General features: G+C 33.1%; 6 protein-coding genes and 2 pseudogenes across 6 annotated transcripts; 2 read left to right on the forward strand and 6 right to left on the reverse strand.

Moving 5' to 3' along the window:
• Positions 1-2,393: 2,393 nt before the first annotated feature.
• On the forward strand, positions 2,394-2,516 carry LOC145839621 (5S ribosomal RNA; annotated as a pseudogene).
• A 3,589-nt stretch (positions 2,517-6,105) lies between these two features.
• On the reverse strand, positions 6,106-6,465 carry LOC145838420 (histone H2B type 1-K-like). The gene has a single exon (XM_082946009.1). It carries the CDS (start codon positions 6,463-6,465, stop codon positions 6,106-6,108), a length of 360 nt encoding a protein of 119 aa, XP_082802135.1.
• Positions 6,466-6,624: 159 nt separating this feature from the next.
• LOC145838763 (histone H2A-like) lies at positions 6,625-7,005 on the reverse strand. Its single transcript, XM_082946387.1, has one exon. It carries the CDS (start codon positions 7,003-7,005, stop codon positions 6,625-6,627), a length of 381 nt encoding a protein of 126 aa, XP_082802513.1.
• A 194-nt stretch (positions 7,006-7,199) lies between these two features.
• LOC145838764 (histone H4-like) lies at positions 7,200-7,511 on the reverse strand. The gene has a single exon (XM_082946388.1). The coding sequence runs from the start codon at positions 7,509-7,511 to the stop codon at positions 7,200-7,202; it is 312 nt and encodes a 103-aa protein (XP_082802514.1).
• A 189-nt stretch (positions 7,512-7,700) lies between these two features.
• LOC145838119 (histone H3-like) lies at positions 7,701-8,242 on the reverse strand. Its single transcript, XM_082945665.1, has 2 exons — positions 8,002-8,242; positions 7,701-7,879 (listed from the first exon to the last, which is right to left on the reverse strand). The coding sequence occupies exons 1-2, from the start codon at positions 8,240-8,242 to the stop codon at positions 7,701-7,703; spliced, it is 420 nt and encodes a 139-aa protein (XP_082801791.1).
• Positions 8,243-10,714: 2,472 nt separating this feature from the next.
• On the forward strand, positions 10,715-10,837 carry LOC145839633 (5S ribosomal RNA; annotated as a pseudogene).
• Positions 10,838-14,435: 3,598 nt separating this feature from the next.
• LOC145838418 (histone H2B type 1-K-like) lies at positions 14,436-14,795 on the reverse strand. Its single transcript, XM_082946007.1, has one exon. It carries the CDS (start codon positions 14,793-14,795, stop codon positions 14,436-14,438), a length of 360 nt encoding a protein of 119 aa, XP_082802133.1.
• A 159-nt stretch (positions 14,796-14,954) lies between these two features.
• Positions 14,955-15,335, reverse strand: LOC145838766 (histone H2A). The gene has a single exon (XM_082946389.1). It carries the CDS (start codon positions 15,333-15,335, stop codon positions 14,955-14,957), a length of 381 nt encoding a protein of 126 aa, XP_082802515.1.
• Between the last annotated feature and the right edge of the window lie 114 nt (positions 15,336-15,449).

The following is a 15,449-nucleotide window of genomic DNA, read 5'->3' on the forward strand; positions in this document are numbered from 1 at the left end:
CTGGTTTTTTCGCTGCCTTCTTGGGAGCACACTTCTTTACTCGTTTCTTTGCTGCGGCCTTCTTTACTGCTGGCTTTTTAGCTACTTTTTTTGTCCTCTTCTTGGGACCAGCAGCTGGCATTGGAGCAAGCTTGAACGAGCCGGAAGCGCCTTTTCCAGTAGTCTGGAGAAAAGAACCTTTGGTCACGCCGCTGGTAAGTGCTCTCTTCAAGTGAGAATTAGAAGCTGAGAGGTCAAGCTTGTAGGTGTCCGCGATATATTTTTGTATCTTCTGGCGGGATGTACCTTTTCGTTCCTTCATTGCTCCCAGGGCAGAGCTAATCATCTCCCTGTAAGTCGGGTGTTCTGCCTTCTTGGCGCTTGGTCTCTTGGAAGACCTGGCCTTGGCTGCGGCCGCCGCTGCTACTGCTGGTGCTACTACTGCTGTGGTAGACATTTTGTATGTATTTTAAAGCAACCGAAACAATACTTTCAGTAGTTACTGACTGTGACGAATTGACTGTTGAGCAGTTTTACTTTGTGAAGTACCTTTTACTGATTAATACGAGCATTAGGATGTGAGTTTAAAGCGCATATGCTCATAAAAGCATAGTTATTTTTTTACGAACGTCAAAAACATTCCAGTGACAAAGAAACCAGACTTAGCCTGGTCGGAAACAGAGTTTTTTTTAAAGCTTAGCTTTAAAGGTCCAGAAAAACAGTCTAAAAGTTACAGCACACCTCTGCATTTAATGATATAAACCTCAAATGAAACAAAATATATTACTACACATCCGGTTTAGTTTTCTTCAGCTGCAAACTTAAAACTGTAAGATTTTAGACAAGCACAAGTATTTTTTTCCACTTCAAGCTTAAGTTAAGTTTTATTATTTTAATTTCATTCGGTTTTGTCAATTGTAAAACCCATGAAGTATGTTTAACTTGATTACAACTTTAACTGTGCTGGTTAGTAAAAAGTAATTCATAAACAAACACAAGTATTTAATTTATGATACTTTACAAGTTATCATTACTTTAAGTATACTTATATTCAAAATGGCAGTACTAAACCACATAAAAAAACTTAAGTACATAAGTTTTGAATTTGTTCTTCCACATACTAGTAACTTACCTTTTCAAAAATGTTCTGAACAGTAGCCATACAAAACTTGTTAAAAAGCTAGAAACTAATGTTTAACAAAGTTTGTTATATAAAACAGTCCCAACTAGTTACTAGTATTTCACAGTAAGAAAAATTTGAAACAACTTTTTAAAACTATTACACAGTTGTTTTGATTTTTTAACAACGTTTTATTTGTTATACTCGAAGCTGAACTAAGAACTTTTTCTTTGTAGATTTCATGAAAAGAAAGCGAACAAATGGATTTGATCGTAACTTTCCAAAACAAGACGAAATAACTTACACTTAAATGAATATCAGTACTGTTCACTTATGTTCAAAGAAAAAGACCGAAATTTCAATATGAAGTTTAAAAGAGTTGCTTATTTTGAGACGAAAAACTTTACTTAAAAAAAGAGGTTAGGCTAATTTTAAAAGTAGTATCAAGTAAGTAACGATCATAAAAAAATATCAATGTTTCATAACTAATTTGAAAAACTAGATTGGATAAACTTTTGTTTACATTCAGTACTCATAAACTTGCGATGTGTTTAAGAAAGTCTATTTGACAATCATACAGTTAAAGTTTATTTTTCTAAAATTTGTTCATCAACTCTCATGAATTGAAACTATATGAGCAACTAAATTAAATCTTGTTCAATGCATATTACAAAACATCATTAAATGTTCAAAGCAACAAAATTACAGTTCAAAAATGACTGCATAAAAATTGAAGTGTTTATGTTTACTAAGTGAAGATTTGTTTAAATAAACTTTAATTGATTTACTGCTTAAAGTAGTTTCTAAGTGTAATAAAAACTAGATTCATTACAATGTTCTGCACAATTTAGACAGTTGACTAAATGTTTTGCTGTGGTATATTTTAAAAAAGGTTGTTAAATCAACTCTAACTTGATATAAATGTAATTTCAAAATGTATTCTTTATTCTCAGGTGTTTTGAGCACTTCTGTTGTAACAACAGCATTTAAATTTCTAACATGTTAACAATTAGCTAATGTGTTTGTTTGATTTTTGTGTCTTTTCCTTTTAAAACAGGGTATTTACTTATTTGAAAACTGTACATTGCTTAAGCACTCGTACTATCATAGCTGAACAGTTTTACGAAGCTTACGTTGAAGCAAATAAAAAAAAAGAATAGGTAAAGGCAAGAAAAACTTAAATTATTTGTTAGTTAGAACAAAGTGAGCTCTAAACATAAGAAACACTTAAGCAAATAAGCTACAAGTTTCAGACAGCTCATTGGTTTATAACAACTTTTTATCGTTTTCGAACGCCTACGACCATACCACACTGAACACACCCCATCTCGTCCGATCTGGGAAGTTAAAAAAGTGTCGGGCTTAAAGGTTAGTACTTAGATGGGTGACCGCTTGGGAATACCGCGTGCCGTAGGCTTTTATTTTCAAGCTCTTGTTTGTTGGATTAATTCTTCATACTTATTATGAAAGTTTCTAGTTTATCTTAAACATTTTTCAATAATAAATGACACACTAACTATACTGTCATTTAGTTGTAGACTTATTTTGTCTGTTGCTTTCATTTTGCTATTTATATAAAAGCCATAACTTTATTTTTTATAAGCGTTTCGTTCTGCTCTAGACTTTTAACAAATATAACTTGAAATAAACAGTTGCAGTAGTTTTTAGTTATCAAGTTGTCTCATACACAGTCTTCAATAAAGTTACAAAGCTGTTTACTTCTTTTCCTTTGCATAATGTTTCAGCTATTGGTTTTTTTACGCGTTGATGTTTTATGTTAAAAATCCATAAGCAACTAAGTTTAATAAAACAAGTCTAAGATTTGTAAAAAAAAAATTCAACTTTGCTATTCATGACAGTTGTACTGAAATTGAATATTTTTTGGTCGTTTTTTTTCTTTAGAACAATCACTGTTGTTTACATTTATTTATTTTTGAAAATACATTTTGATAAGCATGATCAGTATAATTTTCATGAATAAACCTCTACTGTTCAAGTATTTTTAAAAATAATACGAAATTTATTAAAACTAACTGTTTTATTTTCATTCCATAATGAAATTACTTTTTATAGTGACGTAGAACAAGTTTTAAAAATTAAGTTTAGTATTTACTAAATTAAAAAAAAAGTCTACGAAGTAAGCATAATTGAGAATTTTTTTTTGTCTAAATAAAGAAGTTAACAAGAAAAAGCCTTTGGACAACACGTTTAAGTTAGTTGAAGCTTTTTATGAAACATCAAATTACAACTAGTTAACAAAACTTATTCCACGATTTAGGCAATACTTTCAAAACATAACTAGCTCTCTTATTAAAAGTTGCTTAGAATGTCCAGTAAAAGTACAAAGGCAATAGTAAGTATGCATAACTAGGTGACAAAAGAAAAGACAGAAAAAATATTATTTAGAAGTAAAATGGGTCATTCAACTAGCTCTAACTCTTACTTTTGATCTTTACCACCACAAAGTTGGTTGAGTTGCACATTTTTGTTGTTTAGTTAAAGCTTGTTTAACACTGCTTAGTAGACTTTAAAGCTGGTTAAATAAACTGGTTGTCCTGATTACATTAGATTAACTTGATAAAGCTATAAGCAATGCTAGATCAACTAAAAGATGTAAGCTTTTTAAAGTTATAGATTCGAAATGTTCTGTTTCGTTCATGTTGTGATGCATATATGTTGTTTTTTGTTTATGTATTTATGAGTTGTAATGCATGTTTTAAATGTGTTTTAGTTAAAGTTATTTTCTGAAACGATACAACATAAATTAGACCCAAAGCTAAACTAGTTTTCAACTTGATAAATCTGTGAACAATTTGAGTTCAATAAAAAGCTTTGTAAAAAGAATTCGGTTGTAATACATGATGGTTGTTGTACTGAAATTGCAGTTTTGTTGATTTTTTTATTTTGGTTTGAACAGCTTCTGTTGATTTAAACTGTTTTATTTAGTTTGAGTTGCATTGTAATAAAAAGAAATAATAAATTTTAGAAACTACTGGTTTATTAGATTGTAATTGTTAATATCCAAAGTTAAGTTTGTTTTATTATAATTTAATGTATTATTTTCATTTAAAATCTAATAATTTTTACAGTGACGTAGAACAGCATTTTTTAAATAAACTAAATACTTTTTCAATTTTACAAAAAGAAGTATACAAAATAAGCATAACGGGAATAAGTTTTGTTTAAAGAAAGAAGTTTACAAGAAAATCTTATGGACACAAAAATCAAGTTAGTTGAAGCTTTCTGCGAAACGTTTATTTATTTGTAATGTAACAGACTTAAGCAATGGTTTTTAAATGCAACTAGCTCCCTCCTCAAAAGTAGTTTAAAATGTCATGTAAGAGAACAAAAACAATTGTAAATTCAAGTATGTGACAAAAAGTTAAAACACAAAAGTATAAGTTAGAAGTAAACTGTTTTATACAAACATTCTAACTCACCTTTTACCAGCACAAAAAACATTAAGTTTGGTTCGTTTTTGTCGTCTAGTTAGAGCTTGTTTAATGCTGCTTAGTGGACATTGATATCTGGCTGAATCAGTTGGTGGTCCTTATCACTTTAGACTTATAACAGAAATGACTATAGACTGTAAAAGTCGTTTTAAGTCATCAAGTTGTCTCACATATAGTTGTAACAAGTAATACAAATGAGTGGTGACAAGCTGTTACTTCTTTTCCTTTCAGCTTAAAAATTGAGTTCTTTCATGTATTCGACTAGTTAAGCAATCAAAAACAAACTAAATAGATGTCAGCTTTGTAAAATAAAAGTTTTAATGATAAGCTTTCATCAACTATTTCAGCTATTTTTGTTTTGGTAAATCGCGTACTTGTTTATAGTGTTGTTTTTCTTTGAACAATCGATGTTGTTTACATTTATGTATTTTAATGTATGATTTTTAAATTACTATGCATGTTTTTAATCGTGTTTTAGTTGTAATTAAACTATATTTTTTGTGAAACAAATATTGTTTGTTGTTAACAATTGAAAACATACTTTGTTGATAAACCAAAGTAAGTTTTATTCTTATTACTATTTAAGTGTACTATTTTCATTGAAAAATATAAATAGTTTTTAAAGTGACGTAGCGTAACTTTTTTTAATAAGTTAAAAAACAAATAATTATTGAATGTTTAAGAAAAGTGCACAAAGTAAGAACGAATAAGATAGAGTTCTTAGAAAAAAAAGATATCAAGAAGAAAAAGACATCCAAGTTAGTTAATTATGTTAAGCATTCAATTACAGTAGTTGTTACATCAAGTTGTCTAACACCTAGTCTAAACAAGTAACTTTACCATGAAAATAATAAAACAAGCATTTTTTAACCGTGTTTAAGCTAATGAGTTGGTTTGTATCATAGGGTGATGTTTTGGCTTGAAATGATATCTTAAATAAGCTAAATAGATGTCAGCCTTGTAGGTGGGAATACTTAAATGTGTTTGAAATTCACATTTGTTATCTTTTGTTCTGAACTTTTATTTCTATTTATATACTTATAACTTTTTAAAGCATTTTACATGGTTTTAACTGCATTTAAGTTGATAAAAAGAAGACGTTTAAAAGTTAAACCTTTGTTGTGTTGCTGATAATCAACAACAACAACTTAAAAATGTAACAAAAACTAAGGTTTTTTTTGTTATAAGTTAAGTATACGTTACTGTATTATTTTTTTTAAACACTTATTTACTGAATGTTTTAACAGAAATTCAACAAATGAACAAGAAGTTGTATAGAAAAAAAAAGTTCACGGACAACGTATTGAAGTTAGTTAAATCCTTTTTTACATATACTACTGTTTTTTCAAATTAGACTTGAGCAATGGTAACCATAAGATTAAAACTTGAAAGCACGACAAATTTTAAATCAAACAACTAAGGTGTTTGATCTTTTAATTCTTATAACAACCAGTTTGTTTGTACAATTATCAATTTGTGGCTTGTACTTGAAGTAGATATCAATAGCCGGTTTTGTTCAAATGGTGGTCCTAAAAAGGACCGGTTGTTGAGCATTTATTTTGAGCTGGTGTACTTGGTAACAGCTTTAGTTCCCTCTGAAACTGCGTGCTTTGACAACTCGCCGGGGAGCAAGAGCCTGACAGCAGTTTGAATTTCGCGGCTGCTCACAGTTGACCTCTTGTTGTAATGAGCCAAACGTGAAGCCTCTGCTGCAATGCGCTCGAAGATGTCGTTGACAAATGAGTTCATGATTCCCATCGCCTTGCTGGAAATTCCGGTGTCGGGGTGCACTTGCTTCAAAACTTTGTACACGTAGATGCCAAAGCTTTCTTTGTGCCTCCTCCTTCGCTTCTTCTTGCCGTCGACCGGGGTGGTCTTGGCTACTGACTTCTTCGCGCCTTTGGTTGCGGTCATGACGATGTGTGAACTTCAGTCTCGGCGCCAGCTTATATACTGAAAGTTTATGCAAATTAGCATTTCCGTACGCGAACGACAGCCTCTCTCATTTTATGATTCTCTCGTTTGTCGTAAATATTTTTAGGTGGTCCTGAAAAGGACCTGGTTTGTTTTAACTTAGGCTAATTTTTTTGAAGCGGTCTTCTTGGGCAATAATACTGCCTGGATGTTTGGAAGAACACCTCCTTGAGCAATAGTGACGCCGCCGAGAAGTTTGTTCAACTCTTCGTCGTTGCGGATAGCTAGTTGCAAATGGCGGGGAATGATCCTGCTTTTCTTGTTGTCACGAGCAGCGTTACCGGCAAGCTCGAGCACTTCTGCGCTCAAATACTCGAGAACGGCAGCCAGATAAACTGGAGCACCAGCTCCGACTCTTTGGCTGTAGTTGCCAGTGCGCAACAGGCGGTGCACGCGACCGACTGGAAACTGCAGTCCTGCACGAGAAGACCTGCTCTTCGGCTTAGATTTGAGTTTTGATCCTTTACCACGTCCCGACATCTTGTTGTTCGAATGATTGTGCCAAGATGCTCGCACAGCTCTGTATAAAACTCAAACCTAACCGCGTCGAACGAACAACTAATTTGCATATGTCGTAGCTGCTCTTTAATCTTGTCAAAATGTTTGTTCATCAGTGTTGAAGAAATTTGATTTTGAAATGGGTGGTCCTAAAAAGGACCGAGTTTGCTAGATGTTTAGCCACCGAAGCCGTACAAGGTTCTTCCTTGACGCTTGAGTGCGTATACGACGTCAAGTGCTGTGACGGTCTTGCGCTTGGCGTGCTCTGTGTATGTTACTGCATCGCGAATAACATTTTCCAAGAAAACTTTCATGACGCCTCTCGTTTCTTCATAAATCAGTCCCGAGATTCGCTTCACTCCACCTCGGCGAGCCAAACGGCGGATTGCAGGCTTAGTGATGCCTTGGATGTTGTCGCGAAGTACTTTGCGATGGCGCTTAGCACCTCCTTTTCCCAAGCCTTTACCTCCTTTGCCGCGTCCAGACATGTTGAATATAGTGCTTTCGGCAGTCCGTCGAGTTTATTTATAAGCTGTTACGGACGCGTACGGTTACTACTAAACTAATTTGCATACTCAGAAAAGTCTCTAACTTACATTCTTTCGTTTGGTTTATTTTTTCTCACTATCAAACAAAGTTTAAAAGTGGCCCTGAAAAGGACCGGTTTTAGCTAATGCTTAAGCTCTTTCGCCACGCATTCTCCTGGCGAGCTGGATGTCTTTGGGCATGATTGTCACACGCTTGGCGTGGATCGCGCAAAGGTTAGTGTCTTCGAACAAACCAACGAGGTAGGCCTCGCTCGCTTCCTGCAAAGCCATTACGGCACTGCTTTGGAACCTCAAGTCAGTTTTGAAGTCTTGAGCAGAGTTGGTAAAATGCTAATAGTTACTATGGTAATTCAGCAATGAAGCGTATAAACTTTGGTTTGTTTTAAGTTAGTAATTTCACGCTCGAGTAAACAAAGCAGAGCTTTTTAACATGTCTGGTCTTGAGCTATTTCACGTACAAGACGCTGGAAAGGCAACTTGCGCAAAAGAAGCTCAGTTGACTTCTGGTAGCGTCTGATTTCTCTCAGAGCAACTGTGCCGGGCCTGTAGCGATGAGGCTTCTTCACACCTCCGGTAGCGGGTGCGCTCTTGCGAGCGGCCTTAGTGGCGAGCTGTTTCCTTGGAGCCTTGCCTCCGGTTGACTTGCGAGCGGTTTGCTTGGTACGAGCCATTTTGATAATGTAGCTATACGCTGGAAGACTGTATATATACTGTTTACGGAGACACGGACGCAAGCGATTCCGCTGTATCTCATTGACTAATTTGCATACTTTTAATTTACTGTTGTTATTAGCATTTCATGTTTTGTTAATATTTTGATTGAGTGGTCCTGAAAAGGACCTTGGGTAAAAGAACAACTTATTTTTTACAGCTCTTCTTGGTACTTGCCTTCTTAGATGCTTTTTTGGCTACCGGCTTCTTCTTGGTTACTTTCTTCTTCTTGCTTGCAGCTTTTTTAGATGCTGCTTTCTTAGGAGCACACTTTTTAGCAGGTCGCTTTTTGGCTGCTGGTTTTTTCGCTGCCTTCTTGGGAGCACACTTCTTTACTCGTTTCTTTGCTGCGGCCTTCTTTACTGCTGGCTTTTTAGCTACTTTTTTTGTCCTCTTCTTGGGACCAGCAGCTGGCATTGGAGCAAGCTTGAACGAGCCGGAAGCGCCTTTTCCAGTAGTCTGGAGAAAAGAACCTTTGGCCACGCCGCTGGTAAGTGCTCTCTTCAAGTGAGAATTAGAAGCTGAGAGGTCAAGCTTGTAGGTGTCCGTGATATATTTTTGTATCTTCTGGCGGGATGTACCTTTTCGTTCCTTCATTGCTCCCAGGGCAGAGCTAATCATCTCCTTGTAAGTCGGGTGTTCTGCCTTCTTGGCGCTTGGTCTCTTGGAAGACCTGGCCTTGGCTGCGGCCGCCGCTGCTACTGCTGGTGCTGCTACTGCTGTGGTAGACATTTTGTATGTATTTTAAAGCAACCGAAACAATACTTTCAGTAGTTACTGACTGTGACGAATTGACTGTTGAGCAGTTTTACTTTGTGAAGTACCTTTTACTGATTAATACGAGCATTAGGATGTGAGTTTAAAGCGCATATGCTCATAAAAGCATAGTTATTTTTTTACGAACGTCAAAAACATTCCAGTGACAAAGAAACCAGACTTAGCCTGGTCGGAAACAGAGTTTTTTTTAAAGCTTAGCTTTAAAGGTCCAGAAAAACAGTCTAAAAGTTACAGCACACCTCTGCATTTAATGATATAAACCTCAAATGAAACAAAATATATTACTACACATCCGGTTTAGTTTTCTTCAGCTGCAAACTTAAAACTGTAAGATTTTAGACAAGCACAAGTATTTTTTTCCACTTCAAGCTTAAGTTAAGTTTTATTATTTTAATTTCATTCGGTTTTGTCAATTGTAAAACCCATGAAGTATGTTTAACTTGATTACAACTTTAACTGTGCTGGTTAGTAAAAAGTAATTCATAAACAAACACAAATATTTAATTTATGATACTTTACAAGTTATCATTACTTTAAGTATACTTATATTCAAAATGGCAGTACTAAACCACATAAAAAAACTTAAGTAGATAAGTTTTGAATTTGTTCTTCCACATACTAGTAACTTACCTTTTCAAAAATGTTCTGAACAGTAGCCATACAAAACTTGTTAAAAAGCTAGAAACTAATGTTTAACAAAGTTTGTTATATAAAACAGTCCCAACTAGTTACTAGTATTTCACAGTTAGAAAAATTTGAAACAACTTTTTAAAACTATTACACAGTTGTTTTGATTTTTTAACAACGTTTTATTTGTTATACTCGAAGCTGAACTAAGAACTTTTTCTTTGTAGAATTCATGAAAAGAAAGCGAAAAAATGGATTTGATCGTAACTTTCCAAAACAAGACAAAATAACTTACACTTAAATGAATATCAGTACTGTTCACTTATGTTCAAAGAAAAGGACCGAAATTTCAATATGAAGTTTAAAAGAGTTGCTTATTTTGAGACGAAAACTTTACTTAAAAAAAGAGGTTAGGCTAATTTTAAAAGTAACAAAAGTACAGTTCAAAAATGACTGCATAATGATAGAAGTGTTTATGTTTACTAAGTGAAGATTTGTTTAAATAAACTTTAATTGATTTACTGCTTAAAGAAGTTTCTAAGTGTAATAAAAACTAGATTCATTACAATGTTCTGCACAATTTAGACAGTTGACTAAATGTTTTGCTGTGGTATATTTCAAAAAAGGTTGTTAAATCAACTCTAACTTGATATAAATGTAAATTCAAAATGTATTCTTTATTCTCAGGTGTTTTGAGCACTTCTGTTGTAACAACAGCTTTTAAATTTCTAACATGTTAACAATTAGCTAATGTGTTTGTTTGATTTTTGTGTCTTTTCCTTTTAAAACAGGGTATTTACTTATTTGAAAACTGTACGTTGCTTTTGCACTCGTACTATCATAGCTGAACAGTTTTACGAAGCTTACTTTGAAGCAAAAAAAAAAAAAGAATAAGTAAAGGCAAGAAAAACTTAAATTATTTGTTAGTTAGAACAAAGTGAGCTCTAAACATAAGAAACACTTAAGCAAATAAGCTACAAGTTTCAGACAGTTCATTGGTTTATAACAACTTTTTATCGTTTTCGAACGCCTACGACCATACCACACTGAACACACCCCATCTCGTCCGATCTGGGAAGTTAAAAAAGTGTCGGGCTTAAAGGTTAGTACTTAGATGGGTGACCGCTTGGGAATACCGCGTGCCGTAGGCTTTTATTTTCAAGCACTTATTTGTTGGATTTATTCTTCATACTTATTATGAAAGTTTCTAGTTTATCTTAAACATTTTTCAACAATAAATGACACACTAACTAGACTGTCATTTAGTTGTAGACTTATTTTGTCTGTTGCTTTCATTTTGCTATTTATATAAAAGCCATAACTATATTTTTTATAAGCGTTTCGTTCTGCTCTAAACTTTTAACAAATATAACTTGAAATAAACAGTTGCAGTAGTTTTTAGTTATCAAGTTGTCTCATACACAGTCTTCAATAAAGTTACAAAGCTGTTTACTTCTTTTCCTTTGCATAATGTTTCAGCTATTGGTTTTTTTACGCGTTGATGTTTTATGTTAAAAATCCATAAGCAACTAAGTTTAATAAAACAAGTCTAAGATTTGTAAAAAAAAATTCAACTTTGCTATTCATGACAGTTGTACTGAAATTGAATGCTTTTTGGTCGTTTTTTTTCTTTAGAACAATCACTGTTGTTTACATTTATTTATTTTTGAAAATACATTTTGATAAGCATGATCAGTATAATTTTCATGAATAAACCTCTACTGTTCAAGTATTTTTTAAAATAATACGAAATTTATTAAAACTAACTGTTTTATTTTCATTCCATAATGAAATTACTTTTTATAGTGACGTAGAACAAGTTTTAAAAATAAAGTTTAGTATTTATTAAATTAAAAAAAAAGTCTACGAAGTAAGCATAATTGAGAATTTTTTTTTGTCTAAATAAAGAAGTTAACAAGAAAAAGCCTTTGGACAACACGTTGAAGTTAGTTGAAGCTTTTTATGAAACATCAAATTACAACTAGTTAACAAAACTTATTCCACGATTTAGGCAATACTTTCAAAACATAACTAGCTCTCTTATTAAAAGTTGCTTAGAATATCCAGTAAAAGTACAAAGGCAATAGTAAGTATGCATAACTAGGTGACAAAAGAAAAGACAGAAAAAATATTATTTAGAAGTAAAATGTGTCATTCAACTAGCTCTAACTCTTACTTTTGATCTTTTACCACCACAAAGTTGGTTGAGTTGCACATTTTTGTTGTTTAGTTAAAGCTTGTTTAACACTGCTTAGTAGACTTTAAAGCTGGTTAAATAAGCTGGTTGTCCTGATTACATTAGATTAACTTGATAAAGCTATAAGCAATGCTAGATCAACTAAAAGATGTAAGCTTTTTAAAGTTATAGATTCGAAATGTTCTTTTTCGTTCATGTTGTGATGCATATATGTTGTTTTTTGTTTATGTATTTATGAGTTGTAATGCATGTTTTAAATGTGTTTTAGTTAAAGTTATTTTCTGAAACGATACAACATAAATTAGACCCAAAGCTAAACTAATTTTCAACTTGATAAATCTGTGAACAATTTGAGTTCAAAAAAAAGCTTTGTAAAAAGAATTCGGTTGTAATACATGATGGTTGTTGTACTGAAATTGCAGTTTTGTTGATTTTTTTATTTTGGTTTGAACAGCTTCTGTTGTTAATTGTATTTTAAACTGTTTTACTTAGTTTGAGTTGCATTGTAATAAAAAGAAATAATAAATTTTAGAAACTACTGGTTTATTAGATTGTAATTGTTAATATCCAAAGTTAAGTTTGTTTTATTATAATTTAATGTATTATTTTCATTTAAAATCTAATACTTTTTACAGTGACGTAGAACAGTATTTTTTAAATAAACTAAATACTTTTTCAATTTTACAAAAAGAAGTATACAAAATAAGTATAACGGGAATAAGTTTTGTTTAAAGAAAGAAGTTTACAAGAAAATCTTATGGACACAAAAATCAAGTTAGTTGAAGCTTTCTGCGAAACGTATATTTATTTGTAATGTAACAGACTTAAGCAATGGTTTTTAAATACAACTAGCTCCCTCCTCAAAAGTAGTTTAAAATGTCATGTAAGAGAACAAAAAGAATTGTAAATACAAGTATGTGACAAAAAGTTAAAACACAAAAGTATAAGTTAGAAGTAAACTGTTTTATACAAACATTCTAACTCACCTTTTACCAGCACAAAAAACATTAAGTTTGGTTCGTTTTTGTCGTCTAGTTAGAGCTTGTTTAATGCTGCTTAGTGGACATTGATATCTGGTTGAATCAGTTGGTGGTCCTTATCACTTTAGACTTATAACAGAAATGACTATAGACTGTAAAAGTCGTTTTAAGTCATCAAGTTGTCTCACATATAGTTGTAACAAGTAATACAAATGAGTGGTGACAAGCTGTTACTTCTTTTCCTTTCAGCTTAAAAATTGAGTTCTTTCATGTATTCGACTAGTTAAGCAATCAAAAACAAACTAAATAGATGTCAGCTTTGTAAAATAAAAGTTTTAATGATAAGCTTTCATCAACTATTTCAGCTATTTTTGTTTTGGTAAATCGCGTACTTGTTTATAGTGTTGTTTTTCTTTGAACAATCGATGTTGTTTACATTTATGTATTTTAATGTATGATTTTTAAATTACTATGCATGTTTTTAATCGTGTTTTAGTTGTAATTAAACTATATTTTTTGTGAAACAAATATTGTTTGTTGTTAACAATTGAAAACATACTTTGTTGATAAACCAAAGTAAGTTTTATTCTTATTACTATTTAAGTGTACTATTTTCATTGAAAAATATAAATAGTTTTTAAAGTGACGTAGCGTAACTTTTTTTAATAAGTTAAAAAACAAATAATTATTGAATGTTTAAGAAAAGTGCACAAAGTAAGAACGAATAAGATAGAGTTCTTAGAAAAAAAAGATATCAAGAAGAAAAAGACATCCAAGTTAGTTAATTATGTTAAGCATTCAATTACAGTAGTTGTTACATCAAGTTGTCTAACACCTAGTCTAAACAAGTAACTTTACCATGAAAATAATAAAACAAGCATTTTTTAACCGTGTTTAAGCTAATGAGTTGGTTTGTATCATAGGGTGATGTTTTGGCTTGAAATGATATCTTAAATAAGCTAAATAGATGTCAGCCTTGTAGGTGGGAATACTTAAATGTGTTTGAAATTCACATTTGTTATCTTTTGTTCTGAACTTTTATTTCTATTTATATACTTATAACTTTTTAAAGCATTTTACATGGTTTTAACTGCATTTAAGTTGATAAAAAGAAGACGTTTAAAAGTTAAACCTTTGTTGTGTTGCTGATAATCAACAACAACAACTTAAAAATGTAACAAAAACTAAGGTTTTTTTTGTTATAAGTTAAGTATACGTTACTGTATTATTTTTTTTAAACACTTATTTACTGAATGTTTTAACAGAAATTCAACAAATGAACAAGAAGTTGTATAGAAAAAAAAAGTTCACGGACAACGTATTGAAGTTAGTTAAATCCTTTTTTACATATACTACTGTTTTTTCAAATTAGACTTGAGCAATGGTAACCATAAGATTAAAACTTGAAAGTACGACAAATTTTAAATCAAACAACTAAAGTGTTTGATCTTTTAATTCTTATAACAACCAGTTTGTTTGTACAATTATCAATTTGTGGCTTGTACTTTAAGTAGATATCAATAGCCGGTTTTGTTCAAATGGTGGTCCTAAAAAGGACCGGTTGTTGAGCATTTATTTTGAGCTGGTGTACTTGGTAACAGCTTTAGTTCCCTCTGAAACTGCGTGCTTTGACAACTCGCCGGGGAGCAAGAGCCTGACAGCAGTTTGAATTTCGCGGCTGCTCACAGTTGACCTCTTGTTGTAATGAGCCAAACGTGAAGCCTCTGCTGCAATGCGCTCGAAGATGTCGTTGACAAATGAGTTCATGATTCCCATCGCCTTGCTGGAAATTCCGGTGTCGGGGTGCACTTGCTTCAAAACTTTGTACACGTAGATGCCAAAGCTTTCTTTGTGCCTCCTCCTTCGCTTCTTCTTGCCGTCGACCGGGGTGGTCTTGGCTACTGACTTCTTCGCGCCTTTGGTTGCGGTCATGACGATGTGTGAACTTCAGTCTCGGCGCCAGCTTATATACTGAAAGTTTATGCAAATTAGCATTTCCGTACGCGAACGACAGCCTCTCTCATTTTATGATTCTCTCGTTTGTCGTAAATATTTTTAGGTGGTCCTGAAAAGGACCTGGTTTGTTTTAACTTAGGCTGATTTTTTTGAAGCGGTCTTCTTGGGCAATAATACTGCCTGGATGTTTGGAAGAACACCTCCTTGAGCAATAGTGACGCCGCCGAGAAGTTTGTTCAACTCTTCGTCGTTGCGGATAGCTAGTTGCAAATGGCGGGGAATGATCCTGCTTTTCTTGTTGTCACGAGCAGCGTTACCGGCAAGCTCGAGCACTTCTGCGCTCAAATACTCGAGAACGGCAGCCAGATAAACTGGAGCACCAGCTCCGACTCTTTGGCTGTAGTTGCCAGTGCGCAACAGGCGGTGCACGCGACCGACTGGAAACTGCAGTCCTGCACGAGAAGACCTGCTCTTCGGCTTAGATTTGAGTTTTGATCCTTTACCACGTCCCGACATCTTGTTGTTCGAATGATTGTGCCAAGATGCTCGCACAGCTCTGTATAAAACTCAAACCTAACCGCGTCGAACGAACAACTAATTTGCATATGTCGTAGCTGCTCTTTAATCTTG

The sequence above is a fragment of the Thalia democratica genome, chromosome 6 (genome assembly GCF_965202585.1).
Source record: "Thalia democratica chromosome 6, ktThaDemo2.hap1.1, whole genome shotgun sequence".
NCBI lineage: Eukaryota > Metazoa > Chordata > Thaliacea > Salpida > Salpidae > Thalia > Thalia democratica.